The 16,206-nt window shown below is 44.8% G+C and overlaps 1 protein-coding gene across 1 annotated transcript in view; it reads right to left on the bottom strand.

The window, feature by feature from the left end:
• Positions 1–907: 907 nt before the first annotated feature.
• The window catches only part of LOC144480344 (uncharacterized), a 54,797-nt gene continuing 39,498 nt past the window's right edge, over positions 908–16,206 (bottom strand). Inside the window, exon 6 of the mRNA XM_078199731.1 lies at positions 908–1,241. Within this exon, the coding sequence (XP_078055857.1) occupies positions 1,202–1,241 (40 nt within the window). The 3' untranslated portion in view covers positions 908–1,201. The remainder of the gene's footprint in view (positions 1,242–16,206) is intronic.

Below are 16,206 nucleotides of genomic sequence, written 5' to 3'. Positions count from 1 at the left end.
TCACAGCGGAATCAGCCCATTTAGCAATTAGAACCGGCGTGTATGGGCCTGATGTCCTGAGTCACAAAGCATTCAAATATGACACTGACGTAACACAACATAAAGGGTTCACTACCTCTGCTAAAACAGCAGAAAACTGGTTAAACATTGCATGCTATTAACGCACAGCAAGTTAAGAAAACAATCTTCACTGTTTTCTTTGGGACATTGTTTCGTTGTCCCACCAAATGGATAGCACTAAAACTTGAGACTGCCATCACAAAGTCGCTATGGAGAAAGGCCTCCCTCTAAGGCTTTTCAGGCAAAGGTCATCAAAGGGCTGGAAACTGTCCAGGATCCCTTGAGTTGTCGGCCTGACATGGAGACAACTCAAGAGTGGAACATGCTGTGTGGAGAAGAGTTGAACTTTATTGCACTGGCTATAATATTCTATTTGAAATCCTTTGGACTGTATTTGTATGAACAAACTATTTATTTTGGGGGGAATGGGGGAGAATCATAGATTGATGATCTTAGAATCATAGAATCCCTACTGTGCAGAAGGAGGCCATTCAGCCCATCAAGTCTGCACCAACCATAATCCCACCCAGGCCCTATTCCATAATCCCTAGCTAGTTCCCCTGACACTGAAGGACAATTTAGCATGGCCAATCCACCTAACTCGCGCATCTTTGGACTGTGGGAGGAAATCCACACAGACATGGGGAGAATATGCAAACTCCACACAGACAGTGACCCAAGCTGGGAATCGAACCCGGGTCCCTGGCACTGTGAGGCAGCAGTGCTAACCACTGTGCCACTGTGCTACCCCAGAAGAAATTGATTGAATCAGATGCTGAAGACTTTTTAGCTCTTACCTTCCGACGCTGCTCATTATCATTGCTCATTAACAGTCTGACAAATGCAACCGAGGAAAAATTGGGAACTTTTAATCAAAATATCATTTTGTTTGAACTAACAGGAGCATGACTGCCTCAATCGAGTATCCTTTTGTTTTAAATAATTGTTCGCTGCCTTTGGGGCACTCATTTTCCCCGGGTGAATTGTTGCTCTTCCGACCTTCGAAACGCAGAATCGGAAATAGTTGCACTTTTATACACACTAACTGCAAGGTACCCAGAGCACAGTCCAGTAGCTGAGTCTGTATTTCTGACAAGGAAATGCGTGTTCGCTTCGACCAAATGCTCCTGACGTTACGGTCTCAAAGTGGAGACACGCTGGACTTGCAGTTCTTGGCCGTTCTGGAAATTAGAGAAAAATATAATGTAATAAAAATATAGTCTTAGGATCATAGAATCCCTACTGTGCAGAAGGAGGCCATTCACCCTATCGAGTCTGCACCAACCACAATCCCACCCAGGCCCTATTCCATAATCCCATACATTTACCCTAGCTAGTCACCCTGACACTGAAGGGCAATTTAGCATGGCCAATCCACCTAACTCGCACATCTTTGGACTGTGGGAGGAAACTGGGGCACCCGGAGGAAACTCACGCAGACACAGGGAGAATGTGCAAACTCCACACAGACGGTATTACTATAATATTACTATACAAAATATAATATTATAAAAATATAAAAAACATCACAAGAATGGTCCCTGGAATAAGAGCTTGTCGTATGAGGAATGGTTGAGGACTCTGGGTCTGTACTTGTTGGAGTTTAGAAGGATGAGGGGGGATCTTATTGAAACTTACAGGATACTGTGAGGCCTGGATAGAGTGGACGTGGAGAGGATGTTTCCACCAGTAGGAAAAACTAGAACCAGAGGGCACAACCTCAGGCTAAAGGGACGATCCTTTAAAACAGAGATGAGGAGGAATTTCTTCAGCCAGAGAGTGGTGAATCTGTGGAACTCATAGCCGCAGAAGGCTGTGGAGGCCAGGTCATTGAGTGTCTTTAAGACAGAGATAGATAGGTTCTTGATTAATAAGGGGATCCGGGGTTATGGGGAAAAGACAGGAGAATGGGGATGAGAAAAATATCAACCATGATTGAATGGCGGAGCAGACTCAATGGGCCGAGTGGCCTAATTCTGCTCCTATGGCTTATGGTCTTATGGTCTTATAATGCCTGACCAACAGGAAATGGCTACAGACAAAGAGCAGCTCCATTTTTACGTCCGTTAAACAGATAAATTAGTTTCTGTGTGATAACACCAGGAGTTTGGGCCTTCGGATTATAATAACGATTAAGTTTCCATTCAACCCAGATTGCTGTTGAAATTTCCAATCATTTTCAAAACAATTTTATGGCATCAAAAAATGGAACTAATCCATCCTCCTCCAGTAATGGAAATCCCCCCAACAATCCCAAACATTAACTATATTAACATGGGGGAGGTGATGGCCTAGTGGTATTATCGCTAGACTATTAATCCAGAAACTCAACTAATGTTCTGGGGACCAGGTTTCGAATCCCACCACGACAGATGGTGGAATTTGAATTCAATAGAAATATCTGGAATTAAGAATCTACTGATGACAAATAACAAAGAAAATTACAGCACAGGAACAGGCCCTTCGGCCCTCCAAGCCGGCACCGGCCATGCTGCCCGACTTAACTAAAACCTCCTACCCTTCCGGGGACCATATCCCTCTATTCCCATCCTATTCATGTATTTGTCAAGATGCCTCTTAAAAGTCACTACTGTATCTGCTTCCACTACCCCACTTGAAGAAACTCAACCATCCTTTCGCCCTTCTTTCCATTGGAGACCGACTTCCAACAAAACAGTGAACTTGGAGCCATGTCTCTCCTTGAAAGACATATTTTGTTCACGTTTAATTTGCGGATAAATATTGCACCATATGCAGGACAAGCGACCTTCACAATAACATAATTACAGCACCTCTTATCAGTGAGACACTTTATTTAAACACAAAAATTCCAAAGAACAAAGTCCCTGTCCATCTATCGAGTCCTGGAGGTATTCTCTTCCCCTCAGTGCAATTAAACCTCCGAACATTAATAAACTCGAGGCGTCATCTCTTTGCTGTAAGTAGTTTGGGGTCAGTAATGAGCGTTCCATATTAGCTCCTAACTTAGAACCACATTAAGCATCTGACAAGCTCCTGGCAGCTGCAGAAGCGGCAAATCTAATCCCCAATAATAGAGCTGCAAAATACCCTGGCTTTCCAGACAAAAATTAAATATTAATTATCGAAACTTTGTCAGAGATGGATAGCAACAGCAGCATGCTACCTCATTGCCATTTACGGAGTAAGCCTCAGCTTTAATGGACAGATAAACCACTTCTTTAACGAGCTGAAATGAGGACTCAAGGTTATAGCCGTAGATTCAGATGGTTCAATAACTCCATGAGGTACAAGTGAATGAGGGGGGATCTCATTGAAACTTACAGAATACTGAAAGGCCTGGATAGTGTGGACGTGGAGGAGGTGAGACTCGGATCCGAGGGCACAGCCTCAGAGTAAAGGGACGACCCTCTAGAACCGAGATGAGGAGGAATTTCTTCAGCCAGAGGGCAGTGAATGTGTGGAACTCATTGCCACAGAAGGCTGTAGAGGCTGGGTTATTGAGTGTATTTAAGACAGAGATAGATAGATTCTTGATTGGTAAAGGGATCAAAGGTTACAGGGAAAAGGCGAGAGAATGGAGTTGAGAAACTTATCAGCCAGGATCGAATGGCGCAACAGATAGGTCAAATGGCCTAATTTTCTCTTATATCTTATGGTCTTAGGTAGGAGCTGTACAACTGGGAGGGCATTACCTGGGGAGGGGAGAGGAATGGAGCAGGATGGAAGAGCGAGATGTGGGATTGAGTCAAGCATGCAAGTTTACCGCACAGAAGGAGGCCATTTTTATCCCATCATGCCTGCACTGGCTCTCTGAAAGAGCAGACGGGATCAATCCCACACTCCCACTTCCTGTTTCACATTCTCAAGGCCCGACTCCCTTTTAAAATTATTTAAGGAATCGGCTTCCACCATCTTTTCATGAATTACAACTCTCTGGCTGAAAACATGTCTCCCAATTGTCTCTCCAGATCTTCCCTGAATGATTTCAAATCTGTAGCTCTGGTTAATTGACCCAATCCAAAGAGGGAATAGTGTTCTCTCTATCAGCCTCGTGTCAGCTTGGAGATCAATACTAGGTCATCCCTTAACCTTTTCCGTCCTTTCCCCACAAGCACAGGAGAATGTTCAGCACAGTGGCACAGTGGTAAGCATTGCTGCCTCACAGCGCCTGGGACCCGGGTTCAATTCCCACTTGGGTCACTGTCTGTGTGGAGTCTGCACGTTCTCCCCGTATCTGCGTGGGTTTCCTCCAGGTGCTCCGGTTCCAAAAGATGTGCTGGCATTGACCGTGCTAAATTCTCCCTCAGTGTACCCAAACAGGTGCCAGAGTGTGGCAACTAGGGGATTTTCACAGTAAGATAAAAGCAAAATTCCAGCGGATGCTGGAATTTGAAACAAAAACAGAAAATGCTGGAAAAGGTCTGACAGCATCTGTGGGGAGAGGATCGAGCCAACGTTTCGAGTCTAGATGACCCCTCATCAGATTTTCACAGTAACTTCATTGCAGTGTTAATGTAAGCCTACTTGTGACACTAATAAACGTTTTTTAAAAACTTGAAAATTTATTGTTCAATTATCGAAGTATCAGGAATTTCTGATACAAAAGCTTTGATTTGAAAGGCTCAGCAACAGGATAGATTGTAAATGGTCTTGTACTTGACAAGCATCCCAGCTGCTGTAGCTTTCAGGGAACTAACTACTCTTCCCAGCTGCATACTGCTGGCCTCAGACAGTCCTGCTCAGGAACTGCCCATCGGTGAAAATTAGCACCCACCAAACTCCCAAGAAACAAAGACTTACATTTGTGTAGCACCTTTGACAACATAAGGATCTTCCGAAGTGTGCTTTACAGCCAATTAAGTACTTTTGAATTGTAGTCACTATTGTAGCATTAGAAAGACTGCAGTTTATTTATTTGATTTAATTTATTATTGTCATTGGTATACAGTGAAAAGTATTGCTTCTTGCGCACTATATATACCAAGCATACTGTTCATAGAGAAAGAAAGGAGAGGGTGCAGAATGTAGTGTTACAGTCATAGCGAGGGTGTAGAGAAAGATCAACTCAATGCAAGGTAAGTCCATTCAAAAGTCTGGCAGCAGCAGGGAAGAAGCTGTTCTTGAGTTGGTTGGTACGTGACCTCAGACTTTTGTATCTTTTTCCTGACAGAAGAAGGTGGAAGAGAGAATGTCTGGGGTCATGGGGTCCTTAATTATGTTGGCTGCTTTGCCAAGGCAGCAGGAAGTGTAGACGGAGTCAATGGATGGGAGGCTGGTTTGAGTGATGGGCTGGGCTTCGTTCACGACCTTTTGTAGTTTGCACACAGCAAGCTCCCACAGGCAGCAATGTAATAATGATCAGATCATCTTCTTTAATCCTGATGCTGGATAAGGGATAGCTATTAGACCAAGGCGTGAGGGATAACTCACCTGCTCTTCAAAATAGTAGTGTAAGATATTGCACATCCACCTGAGAGGATCTTGATTCAACATCTCATCTGCGAGACAGCACCACTGACATTGCAGCACTCTCTCTGTACCGCTCCGCAGTGTCAGACCAGATTTCTGTGCTCAAGTTTCCAGAGTGGGACTTGAACCTGCAATCTTTTGACTTATTCATTCATTCTTTTTCTTTTTATTCATTCATGGGTCATAAGTGCTGGCCAGCATTTATTGCCCATCCCTTGGGAAGGTGATGGTGAGCTGCCTTCTCGAAACACTGCAGTCCACGAGCTGTGGGTTGATCCACAATGCCGTTAGGGAGGGAATTCCGGGATTTTGACCCAGCAGCTCAGCTGCCGACCGCACAATGGTCTATCACTGCTAACCCTTGGCCAGGTTTTTCTGCAACTTAAAGAAACCCTGGCTGATGCAGCCTACATCGCAGAGTTGACCTGCTAATAGAGACCCTGGCTGATTCAGGCAGCTGTGGGATGATTGAGTGTGGCAGGAGGATCTGGGCAGGAGCTGCACTGAGAGAAGAGGGATGGGAAGGTGAAGGAAGGAAGGAAGCAGAGGAAGGGAGATAAAGAAGAAAGGTGGAGGATAAGAAAGAGAAGTGAAGAGGCAGCGTGAGGGCAATAGGGTGAGGCATGGTGGTGACAAAAGTTCACTCAATTCATTACTAAAATGAGGGGCTTACCTAATGAAGAAAAGTTGACAGGTTGGGCCTTTACCAATTGGAATTTAGAAGAGAGGTGATCTTCTTGAAATATGTAAGATCCTGAGGGGATTGATAGAGTAGAAACCAGGAGGATGTTTCCACTTGCCAGAGAGATTAGGACCAGGAGACACAGTTTAACAATAAGAGACCTACCATCTAACATGGAGGTGAGGATCATTAGTCAGTGGGATTCTCTTCCCCAGAGAGTTGGGTCATTGAATTAATTCAAGGCTGAGTTAGACAGATTTTTGATAGGCAAGGGAGTCAAGGGTGATGGGGGGAAGATGGCAAAGTAGATTTGGGACCACAACCAGATCAGCCATGATCTTATTGAATGGCAGAGTAGGTTAGAAGGGCTGAATGGCCTAATCCTGCTCCTAATTCCTATAAAGAAGTGAGGGAGGAGAAAAAGGGAGAGTGAAGGGTGGAACAGAGGAGAGCAGGGAGGGATGATGGGAAACATTGGTTTATGAAGGAAGAGAAAAGAGTTGGGGGTCAGTTGGATAAGAAGTAGGCAGATTCCAGAAGCTGTTTCAGGGCAGAGTGGGGGGACAGCGGGGGAGGAAAACACTGGGAGAAGCCAGGATTGGTGGTAATTTGAAGAGTCAAAAGAGAAGCTTCTTTTCATTCATTCATGGGACGTGGGCATCGCTGGCTGGCCAGCATTTATTGCCCATCCCTAATTGCCCGAGGGTAGTTAAGGGTCAACCACATTGCTATGGCTCTGGAGTCATATGTAGGCCAGACCAGGTAAGGACAGCAGATTTCCTTCCCTAAAGGACATTAGTGAACCAGATGGGTTTTTCCAACAATCGACAATGGTTTCATGGTCATCAGTAGATTCTTAATTCCAGCAAATTTTTTACTAAATTCAAATTCCGCGATCCACTGTGGCGGGATTCGAACCCCGGTCCCCAGAACATTCGCTGAGTTTCTGGATTAATAGCTTAGTGATAATACCACTAGGCCATCGCCACCTCTATCTGGGAGCTATGAGCTTCGACAGGTGAGAACATTGGTGGTGAGGGTGGACGAGGAAGACAAACTTTGAGTAGGAAAGAAAGGAGAGTGTTAATATTTACAGGGGAGAGGAAGAGGAGTGAGTCAGCAGGGATTGAAGGAGGTGACGGAGGCGGGAAAGCAATTGTTAGCTTTCACTGAGTTGCACGGGGTTAAGAATGCCAAGTCTTGAATTAAGTGGATGGGGAGAAGGATATCAGAATGAAGTGGGAGAGTTGGAGGTGGAAAAGAAATTCCACCAGAATCAGTGGAGATGTGTAAAACGTTACGTGTCTGCAGAAACACTTGAATTATGAAATCCTGGGACATGTTAGATGGAATTTGTGAAGGAACATTGTCGATTAGACTTTAACTCTTTCCTGTGCCAATCAGATGTTTCAACAGGATGGGATATTTACCTTGCTTGTCCCCTTGACACTAAGGGGCAATTTTAGCATGGCCAGTCAACCAGGCCTGCACATCTTTGGACTGCTAGAGGAAACCGGAGCAAGCGGAGGAAACCCACGGAGACACGGGGAGAACATGCAGACTCTGCACAGACAGTGACCCAAGCCAGGAATCAAACCCAGGTCCCTGGTGCCGTGAGGCAGCAGTGCTAACCACTGTCTGTGTGGAGTCTGCACCTTCTCCCCGTGTCTGCATGGGTTTCTTCCAGTTGCTACGGGGTGGGGGACGGGGAGAAGCAGGTGGTGAGTCACCATATTTTTGGGATTTGAGGTTGGGTGGTTCTATAGCCAGACACCCTTGCTGCCGTTAACCCTCCCCATTTATCCAGGACTAGGAAGTGAGGCATGGATGACTCTCGCTATTACCACGCCAGTCATTGGTGTGTTGGAAGAATGGCCGTCCAGAGTTACCGTCTCTCTTTCTCAAGTTTGATGGGAATATTCTGTTGGGTTTTGCAATCGTCAAGGCAAATGGCCTATTCAGTTCAGTTTAGCTTATTTATTAGTGTCACTAGTAGGATTACATTAATACTACAATGGAGTTATTGTGAAAATCCCCTAGTCACCACACTCCGGCGCCTGTTCGGGTACACTGAGGGAGAATTTAGCATGGCAAATGCACCTAACCAGCACATCTTTCAGACTGTGGGAGGAAACCAGAGCACCCGGAGGAAACCCATGCAGACACGGGGAGAATGTGCAGACTCCACATAGACAGTCACCCAAGCCGGGAATCGAACCAGATCCCTGGCGCTGTGAGGCAGCAGTGCGAACCACTGTGCAACTCAGATCTATGGAAATGAATTCTTTCCCTGTGCATAGATGATTCTACTAAAAGAAGTGATTGTGCAGCATAACGATATATTAATTATATTGTATTGTACGCAGATAAAGGGCATTGTTTAATTAAGATGTGGAGACCTGGTGTTGTGAGACTTTTTATTGTTTAATTAAGTACTTGGAGCACTTATAAAGAGGGACTGCTGGCATACTGGGGTTGGTGGGTAGGAAGCAGGCACGTGTAAAGCTGCATTCCGTGAATAAACACATTATCAAGAAAAAGTATTAATGTCAAGGATCAAAGTGACACAGCATCCGTAAGGGGTGCTGCTTGATAGCTGCTGTTACAATGAAGAATATTAGCATTCTCCAGGACCTACCAAAGCTGAGTCGCTTGCTGGAAACAAGAGTGGCATTTCCACTCAAGATATAAACAACATTTGAATTATTTTTCATTTGCAATTCAATGGGGAGTTGTTTCACACTCGCCAAAGGAATGCGAAATGTCATCTCTGCCTCCAAAGATAATTTACTGCAAAGACCAATGCCAGAATGATTATGCAAATCGATACAGGACACAAAGGAATATGGAAAGCGCACATTCTTGTAATGCAAAAACAAGATATGCAGATTAGAAACAAAACACGTCTCGTCTAATTCTTTGTAAGTGTAGGTCACCAGATACATTACAATGTTCCGAGGAGTGGCAGTGACCTGTCTTCCATCCACAGAATACTGAAATGTGCTGAATATTGTTGGAGAAGCATCACTTGCTCGCAGGAGTTGGATTGACCCACCCAAGAATGACTTGGATCTTGTTCCATTTTCCAGGAATCTAACCCATGATCATATATAGCCTGTCCAATACTCTTCACCAAAGGTCAGTATGAGGTTTATGCTGCAAAACATTAACACCCTGTGACTCTGAATCCTTAACAATAACCATTTCAAACACTTGCCTCATCGTACAGACCTTGAATACTGGTGAAAAGAGAGGCATGAGACCATAAGACATAGCAGCAGACGTAGGCCATTCGGCCCATCAAGTCCGCTCCACCATTCAATGAGATCATGACTGATCTGATATGATCATCCTCAACTCCACTTTCCCGTCTTATTCCCATAATCCTTATTCCCTTACTGATTAAAAATCTGTCTATCTCAGCCTTGAACATACTTAATAATCCACCCTCTAAAGCCCTCTGCAGTAAAGAATTCCACAGATTCACTCCCCTCTGAGAGAAGAAATTTCTCCCTATCTCTGTCTTAAATGGGCAACCCCTTACTCTGAGATTAGACCCTCTGGTCCTAGACTCTCCCACAAGGGGAAACAACTTCTCAACATCTATCCCATCAAGATAGAGAATCCAATATGTCTCAATAAGATCACCTTTCATTCTTCTAAACTCCAGTGAGTACAGGCCCTACCTACTCAACCTCTCCTCATAATAAAATCCCTCCATACCCGGATCAACATAATGAACCTTCTCTGGATAACCTCCAATTCCAGTTCATCTTTCCTTAGGTAAAGGGACCAAAACTGTTCACAATATTCCAGGTGTGGTCTAACTAGTGCCGAGTATGGTTTTAGCAAAACTTCCCTATTTTTATACTCCATTCCCTTTGAAATAAAGGCCAACATTCCATTTGCCTTCCCTATTCCCCGCTGAATTGCATGCTAGCTTTTTGTGATTCATGCACGTGGACCCGGTAGAAATGTAGTATAAATTGTTATGGTTGTTTGAAATTTGGTATTCTTGTGTTTGTCCTGATGAGTGCAAGGTTTAAATCTTCAGCAACACCTCCGACATCTTATTGAAAGATATCACATTCACTCTGATGGTAAATGTGGGAAGCTTTTTTAAAAATTGACCCATAATTTTTGTATTTTCCATTTGACCGTGTACAGGAGATGTTATCATTTTGTCAATTTCTATTAAAACTAACTTAAAACAGAATGAGAATACGCCCGTGCTGCTCTGCATTTGTAATTCTTCCTATATAGAAAGACTCTAATAACTGTATCTTTCAAATGCAACAAGATCTGGACAATATCCAGGCTTGGGCTGACAAGTGGCAGGTAACATTCATGCCACACAAATGCCAGGCAATGACCATCACCAATAAGAGACACTCTAACCACCGCCCCTTGACATTCAATGGTGTCACCATCACTGAATCCCCCACTGTCAACATCCTTGGGGTTACCATTGACCAGAAACTCAACTGGACTCACCACATAAACACAGTGGCTACAAGGGCAGGTCAGAGGCTGGGACTGCAGCGAGTAACTCATCTCCTGACTCCTCAAAGCCTATCCACCATCTACAAGGCACAAGTCAGGAGTGTGATGGAATACTCCCCACTTGCCTGGATGGGTGCAGCTCCAACAACACTCAAGAAGCTTGACACCATCCAGGACAAAGCATTCAATCTCTCCACCACTGACACTCAGTAGCAGCAGTGTGTACTATCTACAAGATGCACTGCAGCAACTTACCAAAGATCCTCAGACAGCACCTTCCAAACCCACAACCACTTCCAGCTAGAAGGACAAGGATAGTAGCTACATGGGAACACCACCACCTGCAAGTTCCCCTCCAAACCATTCACCATCCTGACTTGGGAATATATCGCCGTTCCTTCGCAGTCACTGGTTAAAAATCCTGGAATTCCCTCCCTAACGGCATTGTGGGTCAACCCACAGCACGCGGACTGCAGCGATTCAAGAAGGCAGCTCACCACCACCTTCTCAAGGGCAACTAGGGATGGGCAATAAATGCTGGCCAGCCAGCGATGCCCATGTCCCACAAATGAATTTTTAAAAAATATCCATGCATTCATACACAAACACACACCTTTGAACCACAATTATCAGTTCAAAGCTTGTAAACCAGACAATGTCTGATGTCACTCCTGGGTTTAAAACTCAGGGTCAAGAGGTTATGGGTTCAAGATTTACTCCATGACTTGCAGTCAGTATTTCACCTCCTGACCCCCCAAAGCTTGTCCATCATCTACAAGGCACAAGTCAGGAGTGCAATGGAATATTCTCCACTTGCCTGGATGAGTGCAGCTCCAACAACACTCAAGAAGCTCGATATCATCCAAGACAAAGTTTCCCACTTGATTGGCACCCCATCCACCACCTTCAACATTCACTCCCTCCACCCGATGCACAGTGGTAGCCATGTGCACCATCTACAAGATTGCAGGAACTCACCAAGACTCCTTCGATAGCAGCTTCCCAAACTATGACCTCTGTCACCTGGAAGGACAAGGACAGCAGATACATGGGAACACCACCACCTGCAAGTTCCCCCTCACCATCCAGACTTGGAAATGTACTGCAGGTCCTTCACTGTCATTGGGTCAAAATCTTGGAACTCCCTAACAACACTGTGATGTTGTTAGTCCACTACGTGGACTGCTGCGGATCCAGAAGGCAGCTCATCACTACCTTGTCAAGGGCAATAGGGATGGGCAATAAATGCTGACCCAGCCAGTAACCCCAACATCCCAACTGGCTATGGTATTTAGACAGCTGTGTAACCATGATTGAACTTTGAAAGTAATTCATTGGCTTTGAAGCACTTTGGAAAATCCTGAAGACAGAATCTCTCTAATGGCCAGAACCATCTGTTATAATTCCTTCTCAAGATGACTTGGCTTCAATGTTGTTCACATTTGATAATAGGATAGATGCAGGCATTAAAGTCATTGCAGATGGGGTTTCACACAATGGTAACCAACCTGGGCACCACACATTCCAACTCTATTAAAATGAGAAACCTTATTGTCATAACCCAAGTGGCAAAACAGGAATTAGTTTCAAGTCAACCATTAAAATAGCAATCAGTGATAATCTCATGCAGAAACTGTGTATATCTGCCAATTCCTCTCTGCACTTGGACCCCTTTTCTTTGTAAAGCATTAAATCCAGCAGCTGTCTCACAAGGTCAACATTTGTTCTCCAACCCTTCTGGCTCAAACACTCAGAAAAAAGTCTCAGAGAAAAGTGAAGTATGTTAATCAGTAAGTACCACAGCAAAGCTAAGCACTCTCACATCAGGGGGAAATGAAAAGTTGATTGATGAAGCATAATCAATCTAGCATATGGCAAAACAGAGCTCAGCATTGCAAGATGACTTTTTAAGTAGGATTTTCCAATCCGTGGAAACTACCAATTTATTATCTGTCATTTTTTTAAAAGTTCACTATACTATAAATTAATATTAGAAATCACAAGAGATTCTTGTGCAATTGTTTCAAAAGTTAAAGCTTTCTGGCAACACAGATTGAGTAAAAATTGTTATTAAGAAAGATATGAACATTTTCAAAGTTTGTAACAGAAGAACGCAGAATCTGAGAGAATACACTTCCTAATTTCCTGGTATGTCAGTATTCACATTTTAAAATCAGATTCTGAAGACCCAAAATACAAGACCACAAGTTTGGGAAGAGTATAAAAGGAAATAAGGCAAATCCCGAAGTTGCGATGAGGTCAAGGTTTAAATAGAAGAAGCTTTAAGTTCAGAGCAGAAGAAAAGGCCAAGGATTGACCAAGTGAGATCGAGTTAAATTGGGATATTGCATGACACGGGCGGGGCATGGTGGCACAGTGGTTAGCACTGCTGCCTCACTGTGCCAGGGACCCGGGTTCGATTTCCAGTTTGGGTCACTGTCTGTGTGGATCCCTGCATCTGGAGTCTTGTATTCAATTCATGGCTTCACACTCCAGAATAAATATATTGGCCTTGGAGGGGGAAGCAGAACAATGACGGTGTTAAAAAGGGTTCAATCATGAGGGCACATTGTAAAGGCTAGGTTTATATTCCCTCAAGCATGGAAAATTAAATTTTGATCTAATTAAGATGATTAAAGGAGATGATAACTAGAGAAACTCTCCAACGTTGGAATTCAGGATAAGCGAGGTGGGGGGTGTAATCTTACAATTAGGGCTCAACCATTCATCATAGAAATCATAGAAACCCTACAGTACAGAAAGAGGCCATTCGGCCCATCGAGTCTGCACCGACCACAATCCCACCCAGGCCCTACCCCCATATCCCTACATATTTTACTCACTAATCCCTCTAACCTACGCAGCTCAGGACACTAAGGGGCAAATTTAGCATGGCCAATCAACCTAACCCGCACATCTTTGGACTGATGTCAGGAATCACTTCTACACACAAAAGGTGGAGGAAATTGAGAACTTTCTTCTCCGAAAATAAACTCCTGGATGAAAAATTCTAAACTAAGATGGATAGGTTTCAGTTTGGTAAGGATACAGAGCAAAGTCAGAGAAATGGAACTGATAATCAAATTGAATGGTGGCACAGCTTCAAGGGGCTGAATGGCCTCTTCCTGTTGCAATGGGTTGGATCCTCCGACCTCGCTCTCAGCCGGGATTTCCCGGTCCCGCTGCAGTGAATGGAGATTTCGCTGAGCGCCAGATTCTCCGTTCTCGCTGGCAACGATGGGTGTGAGCGGCCGGAGAATTCCGGCCTCTGTTGCTATGTAACAGAAACCCCTCCCCAGAATTACCATCCTTTTCTCCTACAACCACACAATTCACCATTCCCCTTTGTAACAATGCACTCCCAGAGACTTCACTCAGCAACACAAAGGGATCTTCCCAGAGCAGCAACATGTTTGCAGCGAGCTCCAAATTACCTCTGCTTCGGATAACTCCTCCCCCGGGAGCGATTCCCCTCTCTGAGTCCCAATTGGTCACCCGGGCCAGGTGTCCCTTACTCGGCTGTGTTGCTCTTAAAGGGCAATCACCACATTCTCTAATAAAGTGTATTAAAAGTATCAGTTAAATTATGCCGCTTTAAGTGTTTCATTTCAGCCAATTTTTGCTCTCGAAGTGAGGGCCCCGACATTGTCCCTATATCTTAATTTGAATATATGTAATTAGCATATGTACACACCTGTAATCACATCTGTGAGCAGAATTGAACATGGTTTTATTTATTTTCAGAAGGAGGTTAGCGTACCCGTGGGATTCAGTTTCTATCCTGTCTGAATGATTCTCCACGCGCTGCTAGTTCCAAAGATAAATGATAGATAGAGAAAGCTTGGTACTAATTGGTAAAATTTCTCTTGGTTTCACTGAGATTGGCCACGGGGTCAATGGGCTTGGGAACTCTGTCACAGTGAAGGGTATTCTGCTGAGATCAGGGGAGAATGGAGGACATAGAATCCATACAATCTCTACAGTGCAGAAGGAGGCCATTCGGCCCATTGAGTCTGCACCGACCACAATTCCACCCAGACCCTATTGCTATAACCCCACATACTTACCCTGCTAATCCCCCCGACACTAGGGTCAATTTAGCATGGCCAATCCACCTAACCCGCACATCTTTGGATTTGATTTGATTTATTATTGTCACATGTATTAACATACAGTGAAAAGTATTGTTTCTTGCGCGCTATACAGACAAAACATACCGTTCATAGAGAAGGAAACGAGAGAGTGCAAAATGTCGTGTTACAGTCATAGCCAGGGTATAGAGAAAGATCAACTTAATGCAAGGTAAGTCCATTCAAAAGTCTGACGGCAGCAGGGAAGAAGCTGTTCTTGAGTCGGTTGGTACGTGACCTCAGACTTTTGTATCTTTTTTCCCGACGGAAGAAGGTGGAAGAGAGAATGTCCGGGGTGCGTGGGGTCCTTAATTATGCTGGCTGCTTTTCCGAGGCAGCGGGAAGTGTAGACAGAGTCAATGGATGGGACACTGGAGGAAACCAGAGCACCTGGAGAAAACCCACACAGACACGGGGAGAACGTGCAAACTCCGCACAGACAGTGACCCGAGCCAGGAAGCGAACTCGGGTCCCTTGTGCTGTGAGGCAGCTGTGCTAAGCACTTTGCCACCATGCTGCCCCGTGCAGCACAGCCATGACCAGGGCGAGTTGGGGTTTATTAAGGTAAACAGCTGGACAGGATAGCAGGATGTAATCGACAACACAAATACTGAGTGCTGACAGATTGGGGAGATGTTCCTGTCAGATCTAGGTTTATCACTTATGCATCTCCCCATAGGTTATGAAGGCACATTTTTAATTACTCTACAGGTTTTGTTCTCTTTCACCTCATCAATTGCTTCGATCTGGAGATACGGGGCGCGATTCTCATGCCTTCCCTCAGCGGGGGGGAGGTCGTGCTTCTGTTTGCTGGTGGTGGGATCCTCTAGTCCCACTGCTGTTAATGGGAATTCCCACTGAGGCCGCCTCATGCCACCAGGGTATTCACAGCAGGGGGTGTGCCACAGAGAATCCCACAGGCGGGCACAGGCGGTGGAGTAGTCACGTCATGAGACCAGCAATCCAGAGGCCCAGGTAATGATCTGAGGACATGGGTTCAAATTCACCTGGTGGAAATGGAATTCAATTAATAAATCTAGGATTGGAAACCAATCTCTGGAAGGGTAACCATGGCATCTATTATCAATTGTTGTAAAAACCCAAAACATAAACAGAAAATGCTGGAAAATCTCAGCAGGTCTGACAGCATCTGTGGAGAGAGAATAGAGCCAACGTTTCAAGTCTGGATGACCCTTTGTCAGAGCTCAGCTCAGCCCCAGCAAAACTGGAGTCAATGGTCTTCAGGGGAAAACTCTCCATTGTTTGGAGTCATACCTGGCACAGTGGAAGGAGGTTGTGGAGGTTGGAGGTCAATCATCACTCACTGTCCTGGGACATCACTGCAGGAGTTCCTCCGGGGAGTGTCCAAGGCCCAACCAT

Source organism: Mustelus asterias, chromosome 2 (assembly GCF_964213995.1).
Source record: "Mustelus asterias chromosome 2, sMusAst1.hap1.1, whole genome shotgun sequence".
NCBI lineage: Eukaryota > Metazoa > Chordata > Chondrichthyes > Carcharhiniformes > Triakidae > Mustelus > Mustelus asterias.
This window is presented reverse-complemented; position numbering and strand designations above follow the sequence as displayed.